The 20908-nt window shown below is 41.1% G+C and overlaps 1 protein-coding gene across 7 annotated transcripts in view; it reads left to right on the top strand.

Moving 5' to 3' along the window:
• The window catches only part of BAZ1B (bromodomain adjacent to zinc finger domain 1B), an 83226-nt gene that overhangs the window by 32430 nt on the left and 29888 nt on the right, over positions 1 to 20908 (top strand). For 4 of the 7 annotated variants that reach the window (XM_077995213.1, XM_028845064.2, XM_028845063.2 and 1 more), the window contains exons 6-9: positions 574 to 771; positions 10791 to 12492; positions 18775 to 18913; positions 20199 to 20332. In XM_077995213.1, coding sequence (XP_077851339.1) covers positions 574 to 771; positions 10791 to 12492; positions 18775 to 18913; positions 20199 to 20332 — 2173 coding nt within the window. The remainder of the gene's footprint in view (positions 1 to 573; positions 772 to 10790; positions 12493 to 18774; positions 18914 to 20198; positions 20333 to 20908) is intronic. The other 3 variants (XM_077995216.1, XM_077995214.1, XM_028845065.2) reach the window with 1 other exon arrangement.

The raw sequence follows: 20908 nt of genomic DNA, 5'->3' as shown, positions 1-20908 counted from the left end.
TGATGATGACTTTGTCCATTTACTTCCTAAGATAAATTCTTAACGAGAGGAATTGCTGAAAGGGTATACGTATTTTTAGAAAACTTTGATACATATTGACAGATTGCGTAAGGATGTTTTTAAATTGATGTTCTGTCTCTGAAAATTATTCTCCGTTTTCTCTCTTTTTTTAAGAGATAGGGTCCCACTGTGTTGCCCAGGCTGGAGTGCATTGGTGTGACCATAGCTCATTATAGCCTCGATCTCCTAGGTTCAAGTAATTCTACTTCAGGCTCCCAAATAGCTAGGACTATTGGCATATTTTGATATTTGTACACAGAGGGTCTTTTTATATTTCCCAGGCTGATCTCTAACTCCTGGCCTCAAACGGTCTTTACTCCTTGGCCTCCTGAGTTAATAAGATTACAAGTGTAAGATACCATCCTTGGCCAATTTTTTTTTTTCTTCCTAATTTGTAGCTCTATTGATGTAGATGGAATTTTGATTTTTCTGGAGAGAACATATATTGCTTGTTCTCGTTTGGGTAATTACTTTTTACCCCAGTGTTGAGTTATTTATTTATTTTTAACCTAGATCATCAGTAATGTGCCAGCAGACAGCTTGATTCGTACAGAGCGCCCACCAAATAAGGAGATAGTTCGATACTTTATACGGCATAATGCATTACGAGCTGGTACTGGTGAAAATGCACCTTGGGTCGTAGAAGATGAATTGGTGAAGAAATATTCTCTGCCCAGCAAGTTCAGTGACTTTTTACTTGATCCATACAAGGTAAGGTCACTGTTAATTTTTGGACAGCAGGATAAAGCATCATTATTTCTTTGATGGCTCCAGTATATTTATATTTATAGCAGGTTTTGAACTCTAACATCAGATAATGAATTAAAAATTTTTCAGGTATATCTGTTTCATATAGGTTGTGATGTGAGGTTGGTAGGGGAGAGGCCACATTGAATATCTTCCCCAGTTCAATTTATTTTTTATTAGGCTAGCATAATTTTAAAACTCTACATACATGTGCTTTTGTGCCTCAGACCCTTTTTGGAATGAGGTATGGTATAAATACAAAAAGTATTTTGTTAACCAGTTACTAAGAATGAAAACTGATTTTGCATGTCAGACAAGATGATCACATACAGTGGCAACCTTAAAAAGAACCTGGAATGAGAAGCACTGTGTGTGATAGGTTAGTGGAAAACCTAGTATTTTCCTCTTGAAGAGTAATTTTTTTTTTTTTTTTAATTTGAGATGGAGTCTTGCTGTGTCACCCAGGCTGGAGTGCAGTGGTGCAATCTCTGTTCACTGCAACCTCCTCCTCCTCAGCCTCCTGAGTAGCTGGGATTACAGGCATACGCCACCACACCCAGCTAATTTTTGTACTTTTAGTAGAGATGGGGTTTTGCCATGTTGGCCATGCTGGTCTCGAGCTCCTGACCTCAAGTGATCTGGCTGCTTCGGCCTCCTAAAGTGCTGGTATTACAGATGTGAGCCACCACGCCCGACCGAGAAGGAATAATTTAAAAAATCATCTCTTTTGATTTTCAAAATACTTTTATGAAGTTATATGTTTCATTTTACAGATGGGGAATTTGAGACCTGGTCTAATCAGAACCAACAGAAAGTGATGACAAAACTTAAGACGCTGGTCTAGGATTTCTGATTTTCTTTTCCGTTTCAAACTTTATCTGATAAGGTGTTTTTTTAAAATTTAGGTTTTGAAAGTACTTAATGCTTCTTTCATTGGTAAATTTAACACAGCATACTGGCTGGTAATTTTCATCTTGGTCTCTGGGCCAGAGTAGAATCAGAAAAGGGCTCTTGATCCATTAAAACTAGGTCACATTTCCAGGATTTCTTTTTTTCCCATTTCATTTAATTATGAAAATATAAAGACATCTTAAGTCATAACAACTAAATTAGCTCAGTTATCTTAAGTTGATTATGATGAGAAAAGCATATTGAAAAATAATTTTGTTTCTCCAAAACATAGTAAAGACCTCCAGTCATAGTTTTAGCACTTAGCGATTTTCTTATTCTAGACCAACAAGATAAGTGGTGTCTTCTGTTAGGCTCTTTAAATTTTTATTATTTGCTTAAAAGGAAAAATTTAGAAAGCAATTGGCTTTTTCTAGTTCAGGAGTAAATTTTCCATGGAACTTATAATTTTTTCTTAGATGTTCGTTTTTGTTTATTGAAGAGAAATTTGAGTTCACTGTCATTTTGTTGCCACAGAGTTTGGAACCATGATTCAACTTTTTCTGGTCTTCACATGAGATTACTGTCTTAACTGTATGAGAACTCTATGAAACCATCTCTAAATGGGTTTTAGACTAATTCTTGGATTACTTGAGTCCTTAAATATTTTCCTCTTTTCTAATCTTACAGCTCTCTTTTTATGTATTTTAGTTTAGTGATTCAAGTATGTTAATAATGTGAAAGACTCTTTTTATGGGTAAAAGATTTTTTGAGTTTCCTAAGACATAAAAGCCAATCCACCCTTATTTCTTACTTTAGAGACAGGGTCTTGCTGTGTTGCCCAGGCTGGAGTGCAGTGGGACAATCACAGTTCACTGCAGCCTGAAACTTCTGGGCTCAAGTGATCCTCCTCCCTCTGTCTCACTGGTAGCTAGGGACTACAGGCATGTACCACCACGCCCAGCTGATCCACAATTTTTGTAGGAGAGAGAGACTAGAACTCTGGGAACTTATAACCTGAAAGGTAATTTCTGAAGAAATAAGCTTCTCCCAGAATTTCTAGTGGGGGCTTAAATTACTAATGTTATGAAATTTGGCCATAATTTAGGTTGAAACTAGGAAATGGAAGCTTGCTTAGAGTAAAATGCTATAAGAGGGCAGTGATTTTACTCAGAAAACTTAAGACTCATGTAAAATACTGGCTTACAGAGTTAAAGGCTTATACTCAGATTTATTATTTGTTTTCCCTATCTTAAACAATAATTTCTTATTTCCCAATACTACTTGACATGTCACTGATTGTTTTCTGTTTATAAGCTATGTTTTTCCTATTTATAAAATTAGTATTTTGGCTTCTCAGCCAGGGCAAAACATAGTAAAGAACACAGATGGTAAGTAGAACTTAAAACATTGCTTTGGATTCTCTGTCTAGAAGAAATTTAAAATAATCTGTTGAGGATTAAAGTTGATCACATAGGACCCATCCATCCAAAGGCCTGGGATATTTTCTCTCTCTGTATACCCTTTGGATTTTGTAGAATTTAATGTTATATCAGGCTCTGAGTACATTTACTGTAGAGAGAGACCAGGCGTAAAGAGAGGGAGTTCTGAGCAATAGTTTTAGCAGGCCGGGCGTATGCTGGCTCACGCCTGTAATCCCAGCACTTTGGAGGCCAAGGTGGGTGGATCACGAGGTCAGGAGATCGAGACCTCTACTAGAAATACAACAAATTTGCAGGGTTTGGTGGTGGGCGCCTGTAGTCCCAAGCTACACGGGAGACTGAGGCAGGAGAATTGCTTGAACCTGGGAGGCGCAGCTTATAGTGAGCCGAGATTGCGCTACTGCACTCCAGCCTGGGTAACAGAGTGAGACTCTGTCTCCAAAAAAAAAAAAAAGTTTTAGCAAGGGATCCGTAGGGAGGGCTTACGTGGGAGAGAGGAAAATTATGTAAAGGTGCAGGAATTTTTACCTGAGTACTTAATATGATGATGAGGGTGTGTTTGTGGTTTTCCAAATTCTTTCTAGAATAAAAAATTACTTGAGAATAAGAACTACCTTGCTTATTCTATATCTTGTAATGTTTAGTATAGTATGTTGCATATAATAGGTAACTGGCTATTCATTTCTTGAAGAAGTTCCATTTGTTGGAGAAAAATGCCACTGACATTTGGACTTTAGGGGCAGCATAATTTTTTGTAGGCCCAATGACTTGGAGGAATGATTTACAAGGAAGTTGGGTGATAACTGTCATCTAAGATGAAATCTGCAGCTCATTTTCCTCTTGTAATACATTGAAGCCCTGTTTTGTTAGTCTCTCCATCATGTTTGAGCTCTTATTTTAGACTGATAAATCCTAGTAGGGAAACCTTTGGATTAAAGGCATAAGAAGAAAATAACACTTTAAGACATTTGGAATCCTGCACGAGTTTAGCCTTGTTCTTAATACATTTTAATATTTTATTTTGAATAATTTTATACAGGAGAGTTGACAAACCCTACTGAATTTCCATGTACTCTTTAATTAGATTTCCTCAGATGTTAACATTTATCATGTTCATTTATCCTCTCTCTCTTTTTTTTTTTTTTTTTTTTTTGAGGTAGGCCTTACGCTATCTCCCAGGTTACAGTGCAGTGGAATGATCATAGCTCACTGTAACCTGGAACTTCTGGCTCAAGCAGTCCTCCCACCACATGCTTCTGACTAGCTAGGATTACAGGTGCTCACCACCATGCCCAACTGATTTTTGTGTTTTTTATTTTTTGTAAAGATGGAGTCTCACTCTTGCCCATGCTGGTCTTGAGCTCCTGGTCTCAAGTGATCCTCCTGCCTCAGCCTCCCAAAGTGTTGGGATTACAGGCACAAGCCACTGCATCTGGCCTAATTTGCTCTCTACACACACACATGAATTATTTTTTCCTGAGCCAAGTGATTTTCCAGACAGGATGCCCTTTTACGGAATATTGGAATATGGATTTCTTTAAAACATTGATATTGCTAGCTCACACCTGTGTAATTCTAGCACTCTAGGAGGCTGAGATGGGAAGATCACTTGAGTCCAGGAGTTCAGGACCTTCCTGGGCATCATGGCAAGATTCCATCTCTACAAAGCAAAACAAAAAATCAAGGATATTTTCTAACATAACTACAGTAGAGTTGTCGAAATAAAGAAGTTAACATTGAAGTAACTCTATTATCTGATCTATAGTTTTTACTCACATTTTCCCAATTCTTCAGTAATCGCCTTTTAACCAAAAAACAATTTTGTTTTGCTTTAATAGGATTCATTGTGCTACCATGTGTCACGTGTGTTACATTTACTTGTCTCTTTGGTCTCTTCTAATCTGGGACAGTCCCTCAGCTATTCTTGGTCTTTCAAAACCTTGACATTTAAAAATAATAGAACCTGGTTATTTTGTAGAATGCTCTTTGATTTTGGTTTATTCATGATTAGATTCAGGTTATGAATATTTGGACATAAGAATTGATGTATTCTCAGTGCATCATGTAACAAGGCAGTGACATAATTTTGTCCATTACTCATGGTATTGCATATTTTATTTTATTTTTTATTTTTTGAGAAAGGATCTTGCTCTGTCCAGGCTGGAGGAGCAGTGCGATCATAACTCACTTCAGTCTTGACCTCTGGGCTCAAGCGATCCACCTACCTTAGCCTCCTAAGTAGCTGAGACCACAGGTGTGCACCACGAAGCCCAGCTAATTTTTATTTTTAATTTGTTGCAGAGACAGGATCTCGCCATGTTACCCAGGCTGGTCTCAAACTCTAGACTCAAGCAGTCCCCACTCCCCTGACCCCCGAAGTGTTGGGATTACAGGCGTGAGCTATCATGTGTGGCTGATCGATCTCTCTCTCTCTCTCTCTCTTTCTCTTTCTCTTTTTTTTTTTTGAGACACAGTCTCGCCTTGTCACCAGGCTGGAATGCAGTGACGTAATCTCGGCTCACTGCAACCTCCACCTCCCGGCCTCAAGCGATTCTCCTGCCTCAGCCTCCTGAGTAGCTGGGACTATTAGGCACCTGCCACCACACCCGGCTAATTTTTGTATTTTTAGTAGAGATGGGGTTTCACCGTGTTGGCCAGGATGGTCTCAATCCCTGGACCTTGTGATCCACCCACTTCGGCTTCCCAAAGTGCTAGGATTACAGGCGTGAGCCACCACACCTGGCCTGATTTTTCTTTAAATGAAGTCTCACTCCTAAAGTTTGTTTGTTGTTTATGGCTGGGTGTAGTGGCTCCTGCTTGTAATTTCAGCACTTTGGGAGGCTGAGGTGGGAGGATTGCTTGAGCCCATGAGTTCGAGACCAGCCTGGGTAACATGGTGAGACCCTGTTTCTACACACACACAAAAATTAACCGGGCATGGTGGTGTGTGCCTTTAGTCCAGGCTACTTCGGAGACGGAGGCAGGGTGATCCCTTGAGCCCAGGAGGTCAAGTTTGCAGTGAGCTATGATCATGCCACTGCACTCCAGCCTGTGTGACAGAGTGAGACACTGTTTTGAGGGGAGGAAAAAAGAAGTTTGCGAGTTAGAGATTAGAACAGAAGTACTTTAAAATGTAAATTATATTGTTGAAGGAATGCTTTGCTAGAAGAAAAATAAGTGAAAAGTAAATTATATTATTTTGAAAACAGTTTAAATATATTTTATAGTAACAAATTTTGCATATTTGCTAATAAAGGCATATGGAAATTGAGAAAAGCCCGCTATTTGAGTGTTGTCCTCAAAGTTCTAACATGTTGCCTTGGGTGAATGAGAACGGTTAGATAAGAATCAGACTAGAGATTGCCAAGGTTTGCTAATTTAGGGTTTTGCTGCCTAGATTATATTGCTTATTATTAAATTGTATGCAGCATCTGAATGAGCTACTACAAGTAATTTCTTTCATTTTTATCATATTTTTAATCAAGAAACAGGAGTTGCAGACAGATATTTGTGGTTGTGGTGAGTTTCAAGTGACAGGAACAAATGTAAAATTGTGGATGCTCTTTTCTTTTCAACCTTCCATGCTGCTGAGACAGTCATAAATATTTATTTCTGTTTAGCAATTAGGAAGGGCCTCTGCCAAAAATTATACTAGTAGTAATCCAGGTGTCCTTTCTTCTCCCTCCCCATCCGCTCGTCTGGTAGAATTACTGTGCTGAGTGGGGAATAGGGAGCACCGTTGGCGCATAAGTGGTTTTATACTTTTTCAGATCCCCCTGAGTCCAGCCAAGCTGGCTCCCATTTGGCTGTGACTGCCCAGCATGCCCCATGCTGAGATGATCCAGTTACTGAAGGACTGCTCACGTGGGGAGCCGGCCTATTGGGAGGGGGTTGGGTGAGTTCATTTCTTTCATTTTTAAGAAAAAAACAAAAAAACATGGTGTGGCTTGCCACAAAAACACACCTTATGAATAAAAATGGATTGCTAGACTCTCATGGCTAAGCCATCCCACCTTTTTCTTGTGTCATTTCTTCATGCTACTATGCTTCTAAGTGGAAGAAGTTTAAAGAACCTTATGAAAAATGTGAGTGATTTTTCTTTTAAAATAGAACTATAATCAGTAAATAAAGAAGTGTCCCAGTTATTGTAACAGGCCCTATTAAAACATACCTATTTAAAATGCTAAAAATGAAACTTAGTCTTTTTAGCAATAAATTTCATTTTAGGATAACTTTAAATATATAATCTGTTGTTCTGAGCAGTAGAAAAAATGTCCGTCTCTATGTGTATACTCTGAAGATTTTCCAAGGCTGACTGAAGAAGGTTGTTAACTTTTTGGGGGCACACATTTGTTCTTATTTCCTGTCAGGGTAGTAATGGGTCTTGCTCTGCAATTTGGATGGCCTCTGCCATATTCTCTTTGGAGTACTATTACTGTCCATGAGGAGACTGGAGTCTTAAATAAGTTATCTTGGCTTATTCTTCCTAGCATTTTGTGAAATGTAGTTCTGGGAAACTAGAATGAGGAAATTCTGCATCTAGGGAAAGTAATCCAGGAGTCATGGATAGGGTTTATATGTTGTAAAGCCTCTTTGTCAGCCCATTCTAATGATGATTTTTGGGGATTGGGGAACAACACATTCCAGTTAATCAGGCAACAGAAAGTCGGGCGGAGGAACAATAATCTGCAGTTGCCTGGAACTCTTCGAAGGCCAGTGGGCCTTTAAAGTTAGATAACTTAGCCAAAAGAGGGATTTGTTAAGTATATCCTACTCAGTGCAGGCCATGTTTTTTTCCTCTGTGTGTAGCCATGGTTCTGTGGGCTCGTTTCTCTCATTATATCTTCAATGTTTAAGTCTTAATTGGGGCCTGGCTGGGTGGCTCATGCCTATAATCCCAACACTTTGGGGGGCGGAGGTGGCAGATCACCTGAGGAGTTCGAGACCAAGCTGGCCAACATGGTGAAACCTGTTTCTACTAAAAATACCAAAATTAGCCGGGTGTGGTGGTGCACACCTATAATCCCACCTACTCGGAAGGCTGAGGCAGGAGAATCGCTCGAGCCTGGGAGGTGGAGGTTGCAATGAACCAGGATTGCGCTACTGCACTCCAGACAAAAAAAAAAGAAAAAAACTTAAATGGCTTTATAGTACAGCTTATTTAATTTTACTAAACTTATTTGCTTTTCTCCTAACAAGAGCATAGGTGTTTTACTCTGTGATCTCTGGGATTTATCTCACCTTAGCCATTTCCCTGTACCCTTTTTTAAGGGGCTCGTAATTCTATATTCAGTAATTCTTACCTGTTTTCTTGCCTGTAGTCTCATCTCAAACTAGCCTGACCTACTTGTTGTCTTTAGACTACTTCTTTACGTATTGCTCTTTTCCGGTTAGTCCCTTCTGTTCAAAAACTGGATGTTCATATCTGTGAGTGCCATTGATGGGCTTAGCTGCTTTTGGTAATAATTACATATTCTAGAGTTTCTCTAGTCTTTTCCCTAATCACTTAAAGCAACAGTTTTCCTCTGAAATGGGCTGTATTTTGGATTACTTGGTATTTTCAATTAGTTTGCATTTTAGCTGTCAGGCGTTTTTCTTCGTAATTATCTTTTTTAAAGTGTTCCACTCATAGAGTTTGGTTTTTCTTTTTTTCAATACACATTTAAAAAGAGAAGCAGTGGTATCGTGACAAATGGACCAGACTGTAACCTGTTAACTGATTGTGTATGATGGAGGTGAGGCATGGGAGGTTTGAGGAGACGAGATGTGTATCAGGAGAGTGGGAACATGAGTGGACTAAAGGAACACACTGTTTACTAGGTGATGTGGAGGACCTATTTGAGGTGCCTGGCAATGAATTTAAAGTGAGACTACTCACTTTTTTTTTTTTTTTTTTTTGAGGCAGAGTCTTGCTCTGTCACCCAGGCTGGAGTGCAGTGGCATGATCTCGGCTCACTGCAAGCTCTGCCTCCCGGGTTCATGCCTCAGTCTCCCAGGTAGCTGGGACTGCAGGCGCCCGCCACCACGCCTGGCTAATTTTTTTGTATTTTTAGTAGAGACAGGGTTTCACCATGTTAGCCAGGTTGGTCTCAATCTCCTGACCTCGTGATCCCCCCGCCTTGGCCTCCCAAAGTGCTGGGATTACAGGCGTGAGTCACCGCGCCTGGCTGAGACCCCTCGCTTTTATTGTATCTATTATTTTAGCCATGTTTAAGCTGAACATATGCAGGGCAGGAGTAAATAGAGTTAATCAATCAGGGTTATGGCTTTTCCAAGTAGAATAAGAGAGACAAGGGAACTATAGGTTTATGTGAGATTAATTATCATGATTGACTAAAATTTAATCTGGGTAAAGCAAGACATGGGGGTTAGGGTGGTGAAAATGTAATAAAATTAATGGGTTTAAGGTTCTGGTGAGATTGAAGGACTGTAGAGTTGCGGGACTAGAGGGAGTGGATTTGGAAGATAAGAGGGTATGTTCAAAGGAGAATGGTGTGAAATTGGTGATGGGAATGAATTCTCTTTTTTTTTTTTTGAGACGGGGGTCTTGCTCTGTCCTCCAGGCTGGAGTGCAGTGACGTGATCCTGACTCACTGCAACCTCCTCCTCCTGGGTTCAAGTGATCTCGAGCCTCAGCCTCCTGCGTAGCTGGGGTGACAGGCATGCGCCACTACACCTGGCTAATTTTTGCATTTTTGGTAGAGACAGGATTTCACCATGTTGGCCAGGCTGGTCTCCAACTCCTGACCTCAAGTGATCCACCTGCCTTGGCCTCCCAGAGTGCTGGGATTACGGGCGTGAGCCACCGCGCCCACCAGAATGTGTTCTTAAAAGTGTGGGGTGGCCAAGTAATGTGGCATGGTGGCGCATGCCTGTAATCCCAGCTACTCAGGAGGCTGAGGCAGGAGAATCACTTGAACCTGGGAGGCGGAGGTAGTGGTTAGCCGAGATCGCGCCATTGTATTCCAGCCTGGGCAAAAAGAGCGAAACTCCGTCTCAAAAAAAAAAAAAACTGTGGGGTGAGAACAAAGGGGAGTTTGAGGCCCAGGTCAGGAGGTGTCTTTATCTGTGAGCAGTGTTCATGTTCTTACACTAATTGTTGCTTTTATCAGAAAATGTGCCTTAGAGTTTAGACAAAAGTACTTTAAGCAGTATCATTTCTGCTTAAAAGCGTAAAATGCCCTGAATAGTAACCAACAGTGAAAGGATGAAAATTCATTCTTGTTTCAAGAACAGTGCATTTTAAACTTTTCAGATACTGCCATTTTGTAGATCATATATCCTTAATCTGGGGTCCATGGATGGATTCTCTGAAATTGTATGCGTAGTTTTTGTCTAATATTTCTGGTGGAGGGGTTCACAGATTTTGTTTAAATATTTAAGAACCATTAATATATATAAACAGAGAACTAGTTACATAGCAGAAATGTCTAATATTAAGTCTGGATGTCAAGGGAATTTTGTGTTGACATAGTAAAAAACCTTAGCTAACGTTCATGTCTTTGCTTTTTTCAGGGCCAAAGTATCTATGAAGAGATATGAATATGTAGCTTTACCTGAATAGCTGGGGAAGAGGGCCTTTAAGATGCTTAAATGTTGCTTAAGTTAGTTTTAGATTTTAAAATTAATTTTGCTCCTATTCTTAAATTCTAGTATATGACTCTCAACCCTTCTACTAAGAGGAAGAATACTGGATCCCCAGACAGGAAGCCCTCAAAGAAATCCAAGACAGACAACTCTTCTCTTAGTTCACCACTAAATCCTAAGTTATGGTGTCACGTACACTTGAAGAAGTCGTTGAGTGGCTCGCCACTCAAAGTGAAGAACTCAAAGAATTCCAAATCTCCTGAAGAACATCTAGAAGAAATGATGAAGATGATGTCGCCCAATAAGCTGCACGCTAACTTTCACATTCCTAAAAAAGGCCCACCTGCCAAGAAACCAGGAAAGCACAGTGACAAGCCTTTGAAGGCAAAGGGCAGAAGCAAAGGCATCCTGAATGGACAGAAATCCACAGGGAATTCCAAATCTCCCAAAAAGGGACTGAAGACTCCTAAAACCAAAATGAAGCAGATGACTCTGTTGGATATGGCCAAAGGTACACAGAAGATGACGCGAACCCCACGGAATTCTGGGAGTACACCTAGGTCCTCTAGTAAACCTCATAAACATCTGCCTCCTGCAGCCCTACACCTCATTGCCTACTACAAAGAAAATAAAGACAGGGAGGACAAGAGGAGCGCCCTGTCCTGTGTTATCTCCAAAACAGCTCGTCTTCTGTCTAGTGAAGATAGAGCTCGTCTCCCAGAAGAATTGCGAAGTCTTGTTCAAAAACGCTATGAACTTCTAGAGCACAAAAAGAGGTGGGCTTCTATGTCTGAAGAGCAACGGAAAGAATATTTGAAAAAGAAACGGGAGGAACTGAAAAAGAAGTTGAAGGAAAAAGCCAAAGAACGAAGAGAGAAAGAAATGCTTGAGAGATTAGAAAAACAGAAGCGGTATGAGGACCAAGAGTTAACTGGCAAAAACCTTCCACCATTCAGATTGGTGGATACCCCTGAAGGGCTGCCCAACACGCTGTTTGGGGATGTGGCCATGGTGGTGGAATTCTTGAGCTGTTATTCTGGGCTACTTTTACCAGATGCTCAGTATCCTATTACTGCTGTGTCCCTTATGGAAGCCTTGAGTGCAGATAAGGGTGGCTTTTTATACCTTAATAGGGTGTTGGTCATCCTCTTACAGACCCTACTACAAGATGAGATAGCAGAAGACTATGGTGAATTGGGAATGAAGCTGTCGGAAATCCCCTTGACTCTGCATTCTGTTTCAGAGCTGGTGCGGCTCTGCTTGCGTAGATGTGATGTTCAGGAGGAAAGCGAGGGCTCAGACACAGATGACAATAAAGATTCAGCTGCATTTGAGGATAATGAGGTACGAGATGAGTTCCTAGAAAAGCTGGAGACCTCTGAATTTTTTGAGCTGACGTCAGAAGAGAAGTTACAGATCTTGACAGCACTGTGCCACCGGATCCTCATGACATACTCTGTGCAAGACCACATGGAGACCAGGCAGCAGATGTCTGCAGAGTTGTGGAAGGAGCGGCTTGCTGTGTTGAAGGAAGAAAATGATAAGAAGAGAGCAGAGAAACAGAAACGGAAAGAAATGGAAGCCAAAAATAAAGAAAATGGAAAAGTGGAGAATGGGTTAGGCAAAACTGATAGGAAAAAAGAAATTGTGAAGTTTGAGCCCCAAGTAGATACAGAAGCTGAAGACATGATTAGTGCTGTGAAGAGCAGAAGGTTGCTTGCCATTCAAGCTAAGAAGGAACGGGAAATCCAGGAAAGAGAAATGAAAGGTAAAATTTCATGCTGAGAGAAAAGGGGAAACTCTGTAGAAGATAGTAAAAGAAAGGAAATTATTGAGGTAATGGTAGGGTCTCTGTTTACTTATTTCTGTATGTAATAACCTGGCACCTATTGGTATGTATTTTACTTTTTATTCTATTGATAATTTCATATTAGCTGGAGTGTTCAGCCTGGCATTCTGATTAGTTAATAAGTTAGTGTGATGTTGGCATCTTTTCTGGGTTCAATAAAGGACCAAATCTACACATAAGCATAGTGGAAACAACATAGGACTCGGGAGTTGACTGACCTGGGTTCAGATCCTAGCTCTGACTTAGCTGTACAATGTTCCTTTGGGCAAGTTACTTACCTGTGCCTCACTTTCCTCATATGCTTGATAAGATTGTTGTAAAATTGGTTGACAGGATATTTGAAGCCCCTAGCACAGTCACCAACTCAGATTGTCCTTTAAGTTGTCCTTTAAGTAATCTGTCCTTTAAGATTTAAGAACTTAAAAATTTTGGGCTTTGATGGCACCATCAAATCTGAACTTTTAAAAAGCAGCTTTATTAAGAAATAATCAACATGCAGTATAATTAGTTCACTTATTGTGTATGAGTTAGTGTTTTCAGTAGATTCACAGATAATGTACAACCATTGCCACAGTCAATTTTATAACATTTTTATCAAATCAGAAAGAAACCTACCCATGAACTGTCATTACCCCATTCACTCATCCTCCCCAGCCCTGAGCAACCACCAGTCTACTTTGTCTCTACAGATTTGCTATTCTAGATGTTTTCTGTAAACGGAATTGTATAATAAATAGGTGGTCTTTTGTGACTTTCACTTAGCATAATGTTTTACATGCTACAACATGAATGAATCTTGAAAACATTATGCTAAGTGAAAGAAGCCAGTCACAAAATAGACTACCTCTGTTTATTTCCAAAACCTTTTTTTTTTTTTTTCTGAGAGGTTGGAGTGCAGTGGTGCAATCTTGACTCACTGCAACCTCCGCCTCCTGGGTTCAAGTGATTCTCCTGCCTCAGCTTCCCGAGTAGCTGGGATTATAGGCACGCGCCATCATGCCTGGTCAATTTTTGTGTTTAGAGACGGGGTTTCACCATGTTGGCCAGGCTGGTTTCGAAGTCCTGATCCACCTGCCTTAGCCTCCCAAAGTGCTGGGATTACAGGTGTGAGCCACTGTGCCTGGCCAGCCACCGTGCCAGGCCAGCCACCGCACCGCGCCTGGCCCCAAAACATTTTTAAAAGAAAACCCAAAAGTCACTCACTTCTCCCTTGTCCCCATCCCCCGGCAACCACCAGTCTGTTCTCTGTGTCTATGGATTTACCTATTCTGGATATTTCATGTAAATGCAGTCATGTAATATGCAGCCTTTTTATGGCTGGCTTTTTTCACTTAGCATGTTCTCCAGGTTCATCCATGTTGTAGCATGTGTTAGTACTTCATTCCCTTTTATGGCTGGATAATATTCCATTATTTGGATATACCACGTTTTGTTTCTCATTCATCACTTGATAAACATTTAGATTGTTTTCATCTTTTGCCTGTTATGAATAATGCTGCCATAAACATTGGTGTATGAGTTTTTGAGCAGTCATGTACTTTGATTTCTTTAGAGTTAATACCTAGAATGAGATTGTTGGGTCATATGGTTATGTTTAACCATTTGAGAAACTGCCAGACTGTTTTCCAAAGTGGCTGCACAATTTTACATGCCCGCCAGCAGCGAATTAAAGGTTCTGACTTTTCTCCGTCCTCATCAATACTTGTTATTTTCTGACTTTTTGATGGTAGTCATCCTAGTGGGTGTGAAATGGTATCTCATTGTGGTTTTGATTTGCATTTCTTTGATGGCTAATGATGTTGAACATCTTTTCATGTGTCTCCTGGCTACCCGTGTGTCTTTGGAGAAGTAGTAATTCAGATCATTTGCCCATTATTAAATTGAGTTGTTTATTATTGAGTTGTAAGAGCTCTTTATATATTCTAGATACAATTCTCTGTCAGATACCTGGTCTGCAAATATTTTAATCTATTTTGTGTGTTCTTTCACTTTTTTTTTTGTTAATTTTTTTTGGGAGACGGAGTTTCACACTTTTTTGTGCCCACGCTGGAGTGCAGTGGTGTGATCTCGGCTCCCTGCAACCTCTGCCTCCTGGATTCAAGTGATTCTCTTGCCTCAGCCTCCCAAGTAGCTGGGATTACAGGTGTGTGCCACCACGCCTGGCTAATTTTGTATTTTTAGTAGAGATGGGGTTTCACCATGTTGACCAAGCTGGTCTCGAACTCCTGACCTCAAGTAATCCGCCTGCCTCGACCTCCCAAAGTGCTGGGATTACAGCTGTGAGCTGCTGCGCCTGTCCTGTCCTTTAACTTTCTTAGTAGTATCATTTGAAGCACAAAAGTTTTTTAAATTTGTTGAGGTTCGTTTTATCTGTTTATTCTTTTGTTACTCATACATTTGATGTTAGATTTAAGGATCTGTTTCCAAACCTGGGGTCATGAAGATTTACTCTTGTTTTCTTCCAAATATCTTGTAGTTTTACATCTGAAATTTAGGTCTTTTATTTTCAGCTAATTTTTATAGTGTAAGGTAAAAGTTCAGCTTTATTGTTTTGTGTGTGTGTGGCTCTCCAGTTGTCCCAGTGTCATTTTTTCAAATGGTAAACCTTTCCCCATTGAATGGCCTTGACAGACTTGTCAAAAATCATACGACTCTAGGCTACGTTAGCTTATTTCTGGACTCTGAATTCTATTTCATTGATCTGTATGTCTGTCTTTATGTGAAAGCCACATTGTGCTGATTACTTTGTAGTAAGTTTCGGAATAGGGAAGTGTTGATCTTCCAGCTTGTTCTTTTTCAACATTTTCTTTTTTATTTTATTTTGAGACAAGGTCTCATTCTGTCACCCAGGCTGGAGTGCAGCAGTGTGATCTCAGCTCCCTGCAGCCTTGACCTCTTGGGCTCAAGTGATCCTCCCACTTCAACCTCCCGAGCAGCTGGGACTACAGGCGTGTGTCACACCTGGCTAATCTTTTTATTATTTGTGGAGGTTGGTATTGAACCCCTAAACTCAAGTGATCTTCCCGCTTCAGCCTCCTAAACTGCTGGGATTACAGGCCTGAGCCACCATACCCGGCTTGAATAGTTCTTTTATTAGAAAATGTGTATTCCTTTTAAAATAAATTTTAGTTTACACTACCTTAAGGCCATTGAAATATTTTTACATATAATGCATACTGTGCCTGAGTACACATATATAATGTGTACTTTCCATTTTATTTATTTGTTTGGATACAGAGCATTGCTCTGTCGCCCAGGCTGGAGTGCAGTGGTGCGATCTTGGCTCACTGCAACCTCTGCCTCCCAGGTTCAAGCCATTCCCGTGCTTCAGCCTCCTGAGTAGCTGCAATAACAAGACGTCCGCTACTATGCCCAGCTAATTTTTGTATTTTTAGTAGAGATGGGGATTCATCATGTTGGCTCAGCTGGTCTCAAACTCTGACCTCAAGTGAACCGCCTGCCTCAACTTCCCAAATTGCTGGGATTAAAGGCGTAAGCCACCGCCCCTGCCCATTGTATTTACAATTTTAAAGACCTGTGAAGATCCAGGCTCTGTGGCTCATGCCTGTAATCCTACACTTTGGGAGGCCGAGGCGGGTGGATCTTGAGGTCAGGAATTTGAGACCAGCCTGGCCAACATACAAAAAATTAGCTGGGGGCGCGGTGGCTCACGCCTGTAATCCCAGCACTTTGGGAGGCTGAGGCGGGTGGATCACAAGGTCAGGAGATCAAGACCATTCTGGCCAACATGGTGAAACCCTGTCTCTACTGAAAATACGAAAATTAGCCTGGTGTGGTGGCGCATGCCTGTAATCCCAGCTACTCAGGATGCTGAGGCAGGAGAGTTGCTTGAACCAGGGAGTCCAAGGTTGCAGTGAGCCAAGATTGCACCACCGCACTCCAGCCTGGGGGAGAGAGCAAGACTGTGTCTCAAAAAACAAAACAAAACAAAAAAAATTAGCTGGGCGTGGTGATACACGCCTGTAATTCCAGCTACTCGGGAAGCTGAGGCAGGATAATTGCTTGAACCAGGGAGTCAGAGGTTGCAGTGAGCCGAGATCGTGCCATTGCACTACAGGCTGGGTGACAGGGCGAGACTCCATCTCAAAACAAAACAAAACCTATCAAGAAAGTATAACTGCAGCCGGGCGCAGTGGCTCATGCCTGTAATCCCAGCACTTGGGGAGGCTGAGGTGGGCGGATCACCTGAGGTTGGGAGTTCAAGACCAGCCTGACCAACACAGAGAAACCTTGTCTCTACTAAAATACAAAATTAGCTGGGTGTGGTGACACATGCCTGTAATCCCAGCTACTCGGTAGACTGAGGCAAGGAGTATTGCTTGAACCTGGGAGGTGGAGGTTGCGGTGAGGCCATATCACACCATTGCACTCAGCCTGGGCAACACGAGAGAAACTCTGTCTCAAAAAAAGAGAAAAAAAAGTGTAACTGTACTCCAGATAAAGCAGAATGTAGGTTAAAACGTTCGGCCCTGTTTTATCGGAAACGTAATAATTTCTTCTTGCATTTTTGGACTGCTTCGCTGTGTTTTATATTTATCTTAAGAGAAAGGAAAAGAAGATGATATTCTGTTATTTGTATAGAAACAAAGGACATGATATTAATATTTTACCAAAATCAGTATTTGGATTAGAGTTCAGGTCTTTGGATAACTAGTTCAGTGCTGTAACCTCTGAGTCAGAACTTGGGTCTTGCTTTGGTGACTTGTCCTAAGTTGGTTTATGTTTCTTTGTTTGTGGTCTTGGGAGACTAAACTTTTCCTTCACTGTAATTGGGCCATCACTCACTCATTCCCTCTCTCTCTCTTTTTTATCATTTACCTTTGTACTGTTTTTTACTATAAACATTGTTAAAAATATACAGTGTCATTTGGGCTAGAAAACTGTTTATCAAAGGTAACAAATTCCATGTTTTGAATGGAATTTATCTTAAGTTTTTAAAGGAACATCTTTAGACAGATGCATTTTCCAGATTCACATCTTATTGTAGATGTTATTGTCAATAAGACAATCAGAGTTAAAAATTCTTGGGGCTGAGTGTAATGGCTCACACCTCTAATCCCAGCACTCTTAGAAGCCGAGGCAGGAGGATTGCTTGAGCCCAGAAGTTTGAGACCAGTGTGGGCAAACATAGTAAGACCCTGTCTCTAAAAAAACAATGAACAATTTTTTAAAATTGTGACAATGTATATAGCATTGCTCTGTACCCTATGGTGTCAGGGTTTGTGACAATTATGGAAAAACTTTCAAAATTAGTGGGCTGCTTTTGTTGTTGAGGGAAATTTCAAACCTAATTAATGAATAATCAGAAATAAAATTTTTATCATTAACAGTAACTTGCTGAATAATTAGAAAAAGAGGTGTTCAGTGTAAAATAATTATTATTCACAAGTGCTCCCCTGCCGTTTTTCAGGGTTTTTTTTCTTGTCATCAGGGCTGTTAAGCCAAATTACTATCAGATTCCTCAGGACTGAAGTATGTTTTATTTTGAAATAGTTACTTTACTGGTTTTATTTATCGTGATCTTTTTGAGGATCCTGTAGGTGCACCTGTCAGAAGATGTTTCAGTTAGTCCCATTTATGGACTGTTAACTATTTCTTCAGGATTGTTTAAAATATATTAAGAAGTGATATTTTGGCCAGGTATGGTGGCTCACGCCTGTAATCCCAGCACTTTGGGAGGCTGAGACGGGTGATTCATTTGAGGTCAGGAGTTCGAGATGAGCCTGGACGACATGGGGAAACCCCATCTCTACTAAAAATGCCAGAATTAGCTGGACGTGGTGGTGTGTGCCTGTAGTCCAGCTACATTCGGGAGGCTGAGGCTGGAGAATTGCTTGAACCTGGGAGGCAGAGGTTGCAGTGAGCCGAGATCGCGCCCCTGCACTCCAGCCTGGGTGACAGAGCAAGACTCTGCCTCAAAACGAAAACAAAAAGAAGTGATATTTTGGAGATAAAAGATTTTGCATTGAGTTAGGGATGAGATATCACCAAAATTCAAGGAGTGTAGGAGGACTAGATGTTGCTGCCTCACATGTCATTTCTTACAACATTAGAATTAGGGAAAGCAAACTAAGATTTTATAAACAACTGCTGAACACTAGCCACTTTTTACTCCATATTTTATTTAATTTGTAAGAGTGGGATTTACTAGGAAAATATCTGATTGAGTCTTTTTAATAGTGAAACTGGAACGCCAAGCTGAAGAAGAACGAATACGGAAGCACAAAGCAGCTGCTGAGAAAGCTTTCCAGGAAGGGATTGCCAAGGCCAAACTAGTCATGCGCAGGACTCCTATTGGCACAGATCGAAACCATAATAGGTCAGTTCCTCAACCGAATTTTTGTTTTCTTTAGGACTATTTACATTGCTGTTAGTTATGAAAATTTCCTAAAGTACAAGAATAGGCAAGCTTCTCTCTTCAGTTTTCCATTTCTATTTGGAAACAGAATTGTTGATGATTATTGAATATTAACTGCCAAATGCTAGAGTTGCAAGTTAAGTGAGACATATTCACGCCCTTGAAGATACCACAAGTAGGAAGCTTAAATGATGGTGATAGGTGAAATGTAATCCAAATACAAGTCTTTAAAAATGATAATAGGTTTTAAATGCATACATTTTGTAAAACCTAAAGAAGGAGAAATATTAGTAGTTACACAAATTGGGGCTGGGCGTGGTGGCTCACACCTGTAATCCTAACACTTTGGGATGCTGAGGCAAGAGGATTGCTTGAGGCCAGTAGTTCAAGACCAGCCTGGCCAACATAGCGAGACCCTATTTCCATTGAAAAAAGAAAGAAGTGGGCCGGGCGCGGTGGCTCAAGCCTGTAATCCCAGCACTTTGGGAGGCCGAGACGGGCGGATCACGAGGTCAGGAGATCGAGACCATCCTGGCTAACACGGTGAAACCCCGTCTCTACTAAAAAATACAAAAAACTAGCCGGGCGAAGTGGCGGGCGCCTGTAGTCCCAGCTACTCGGGAGGCTGAGGCAGGAGAATGGCGTAAACCCGGGAGGCGGAGCTTGCAGTGAGCTGACATCTGGCCACTGCACTCCAGCCTGGGCGACAGAGCCAGACTCAGTCTCAAAAAAAAAGAAAAAAGAAAGAAGTGGCACTTTGGGAGGCTGAGGCGGGTGGATCATGAGGTCAGGACATTGAGACCCTCCTGGCTAACCCGGTGAAGCCGTGTCTGTACTAAGAAATACAAAAAGCTAGCTGGGTGAGGCGGCGGGCGCCTGTAGTCCTAGCTACTCGGGAGGCTGAGGCAGGAGAATGGCGTAAACCCAGGAGGCGGAGCTTGCAGTGAGCTGAGATCAGGCCACTGTACTCTAGCCTGGGCAACAGAACGAGACTGTCTCAAAAAAAAAAAAAAAAGAAAGAAGTTACACAAATTACAGACACTAAACTAGTCTCCAGTTTCAACATTTCTCATATACTTTGATTTACCTTGCAATTTTTATCTGTCTAGAGTTCTGAAGAGGAAGAATTCCGTAAACTGTGGTTTTGAATGCTCAGTGATACTCTGTAATTACCTTCTCCAGCAGTAAAATCATCCTGCAGTCCTGATCTATTCATTGTCTTACTAATACTGGTTGTGATTTGTAGGTACTGGCTCTTCTCAGATGAAGTTCCAGGATTATTCATTGAAAAAGGCTGGGTACATGATAGCATTGACTACCGATTCAACCATCACTGCAAAGACCACACAGTCTCTGCTGATGAGGATTACTGTCCCCGCAGTGAGTATATCTGTATATCTAAGAGTGAGTTCACCCTGCTCTAGTGGGCTCAACATTAAGGACTGCCTTTCCTCTGTCACCTTTTCCATTTGCAGAATTTCTTTATTGTGGTCTTAGATCAATTTGAGTGACATGGGTAGGTGTGAAATGTGTAGACAGAAGGAAAGAAACCCACATTTGATTACTACCTTTGTTCTAAGCATAGTGTGAGAAGATGAAGAGCTTGAATATTAGGATATTTGGGTATTAGATTTTATAGGAGCAGTTTTCAAACTTTGTCCCTTGGAAGCCTTTGTAGGTGCCTCAAGGGCTGAAACTGAGGTATGGGGGCTAAGAAGGGAAGTGTTACATGTCCTCTTCTACTATTTTTTTTTTTGGAGATGGAGTTTCACTCTTGCCACCCAAGCTGGAGTGCAGTGGTGCGATCTCGGCTCACTGCAACCTCCGCCTCCTGGGTTCAAACAGTTCTCCTACCTCAGCCTCCTAGGTAGCTGGGACTATGGATGTCTGCCACCGCATCTGGTTAATTTTTGTATTTTTAGTAGAGACAGGGTTTCGCCATTTTGGCCAACCTGG

This window comes from Macaca mulatta, chromosome 3 (genome assembly GCF_049350105.2).
Source record: "Macaca mulatta isolate MMU2019108-1 chromosome 3, T2T-MMU8v2.0, whole genome shotgun sequence".
In the NCBI taxonomy this organism is placed as follows: domain Eukaryota; kingdom Metazoa; phylum Chordata; class Mammalia; order Primates; family Cercopithecidae; genus Macaca; species Macaca mulatta.
The sequence above is the reverse complement of the archived record's forward strand: the minus strand, read 5'-3'. Positions and strand labels throughout refer to the sequence as shown.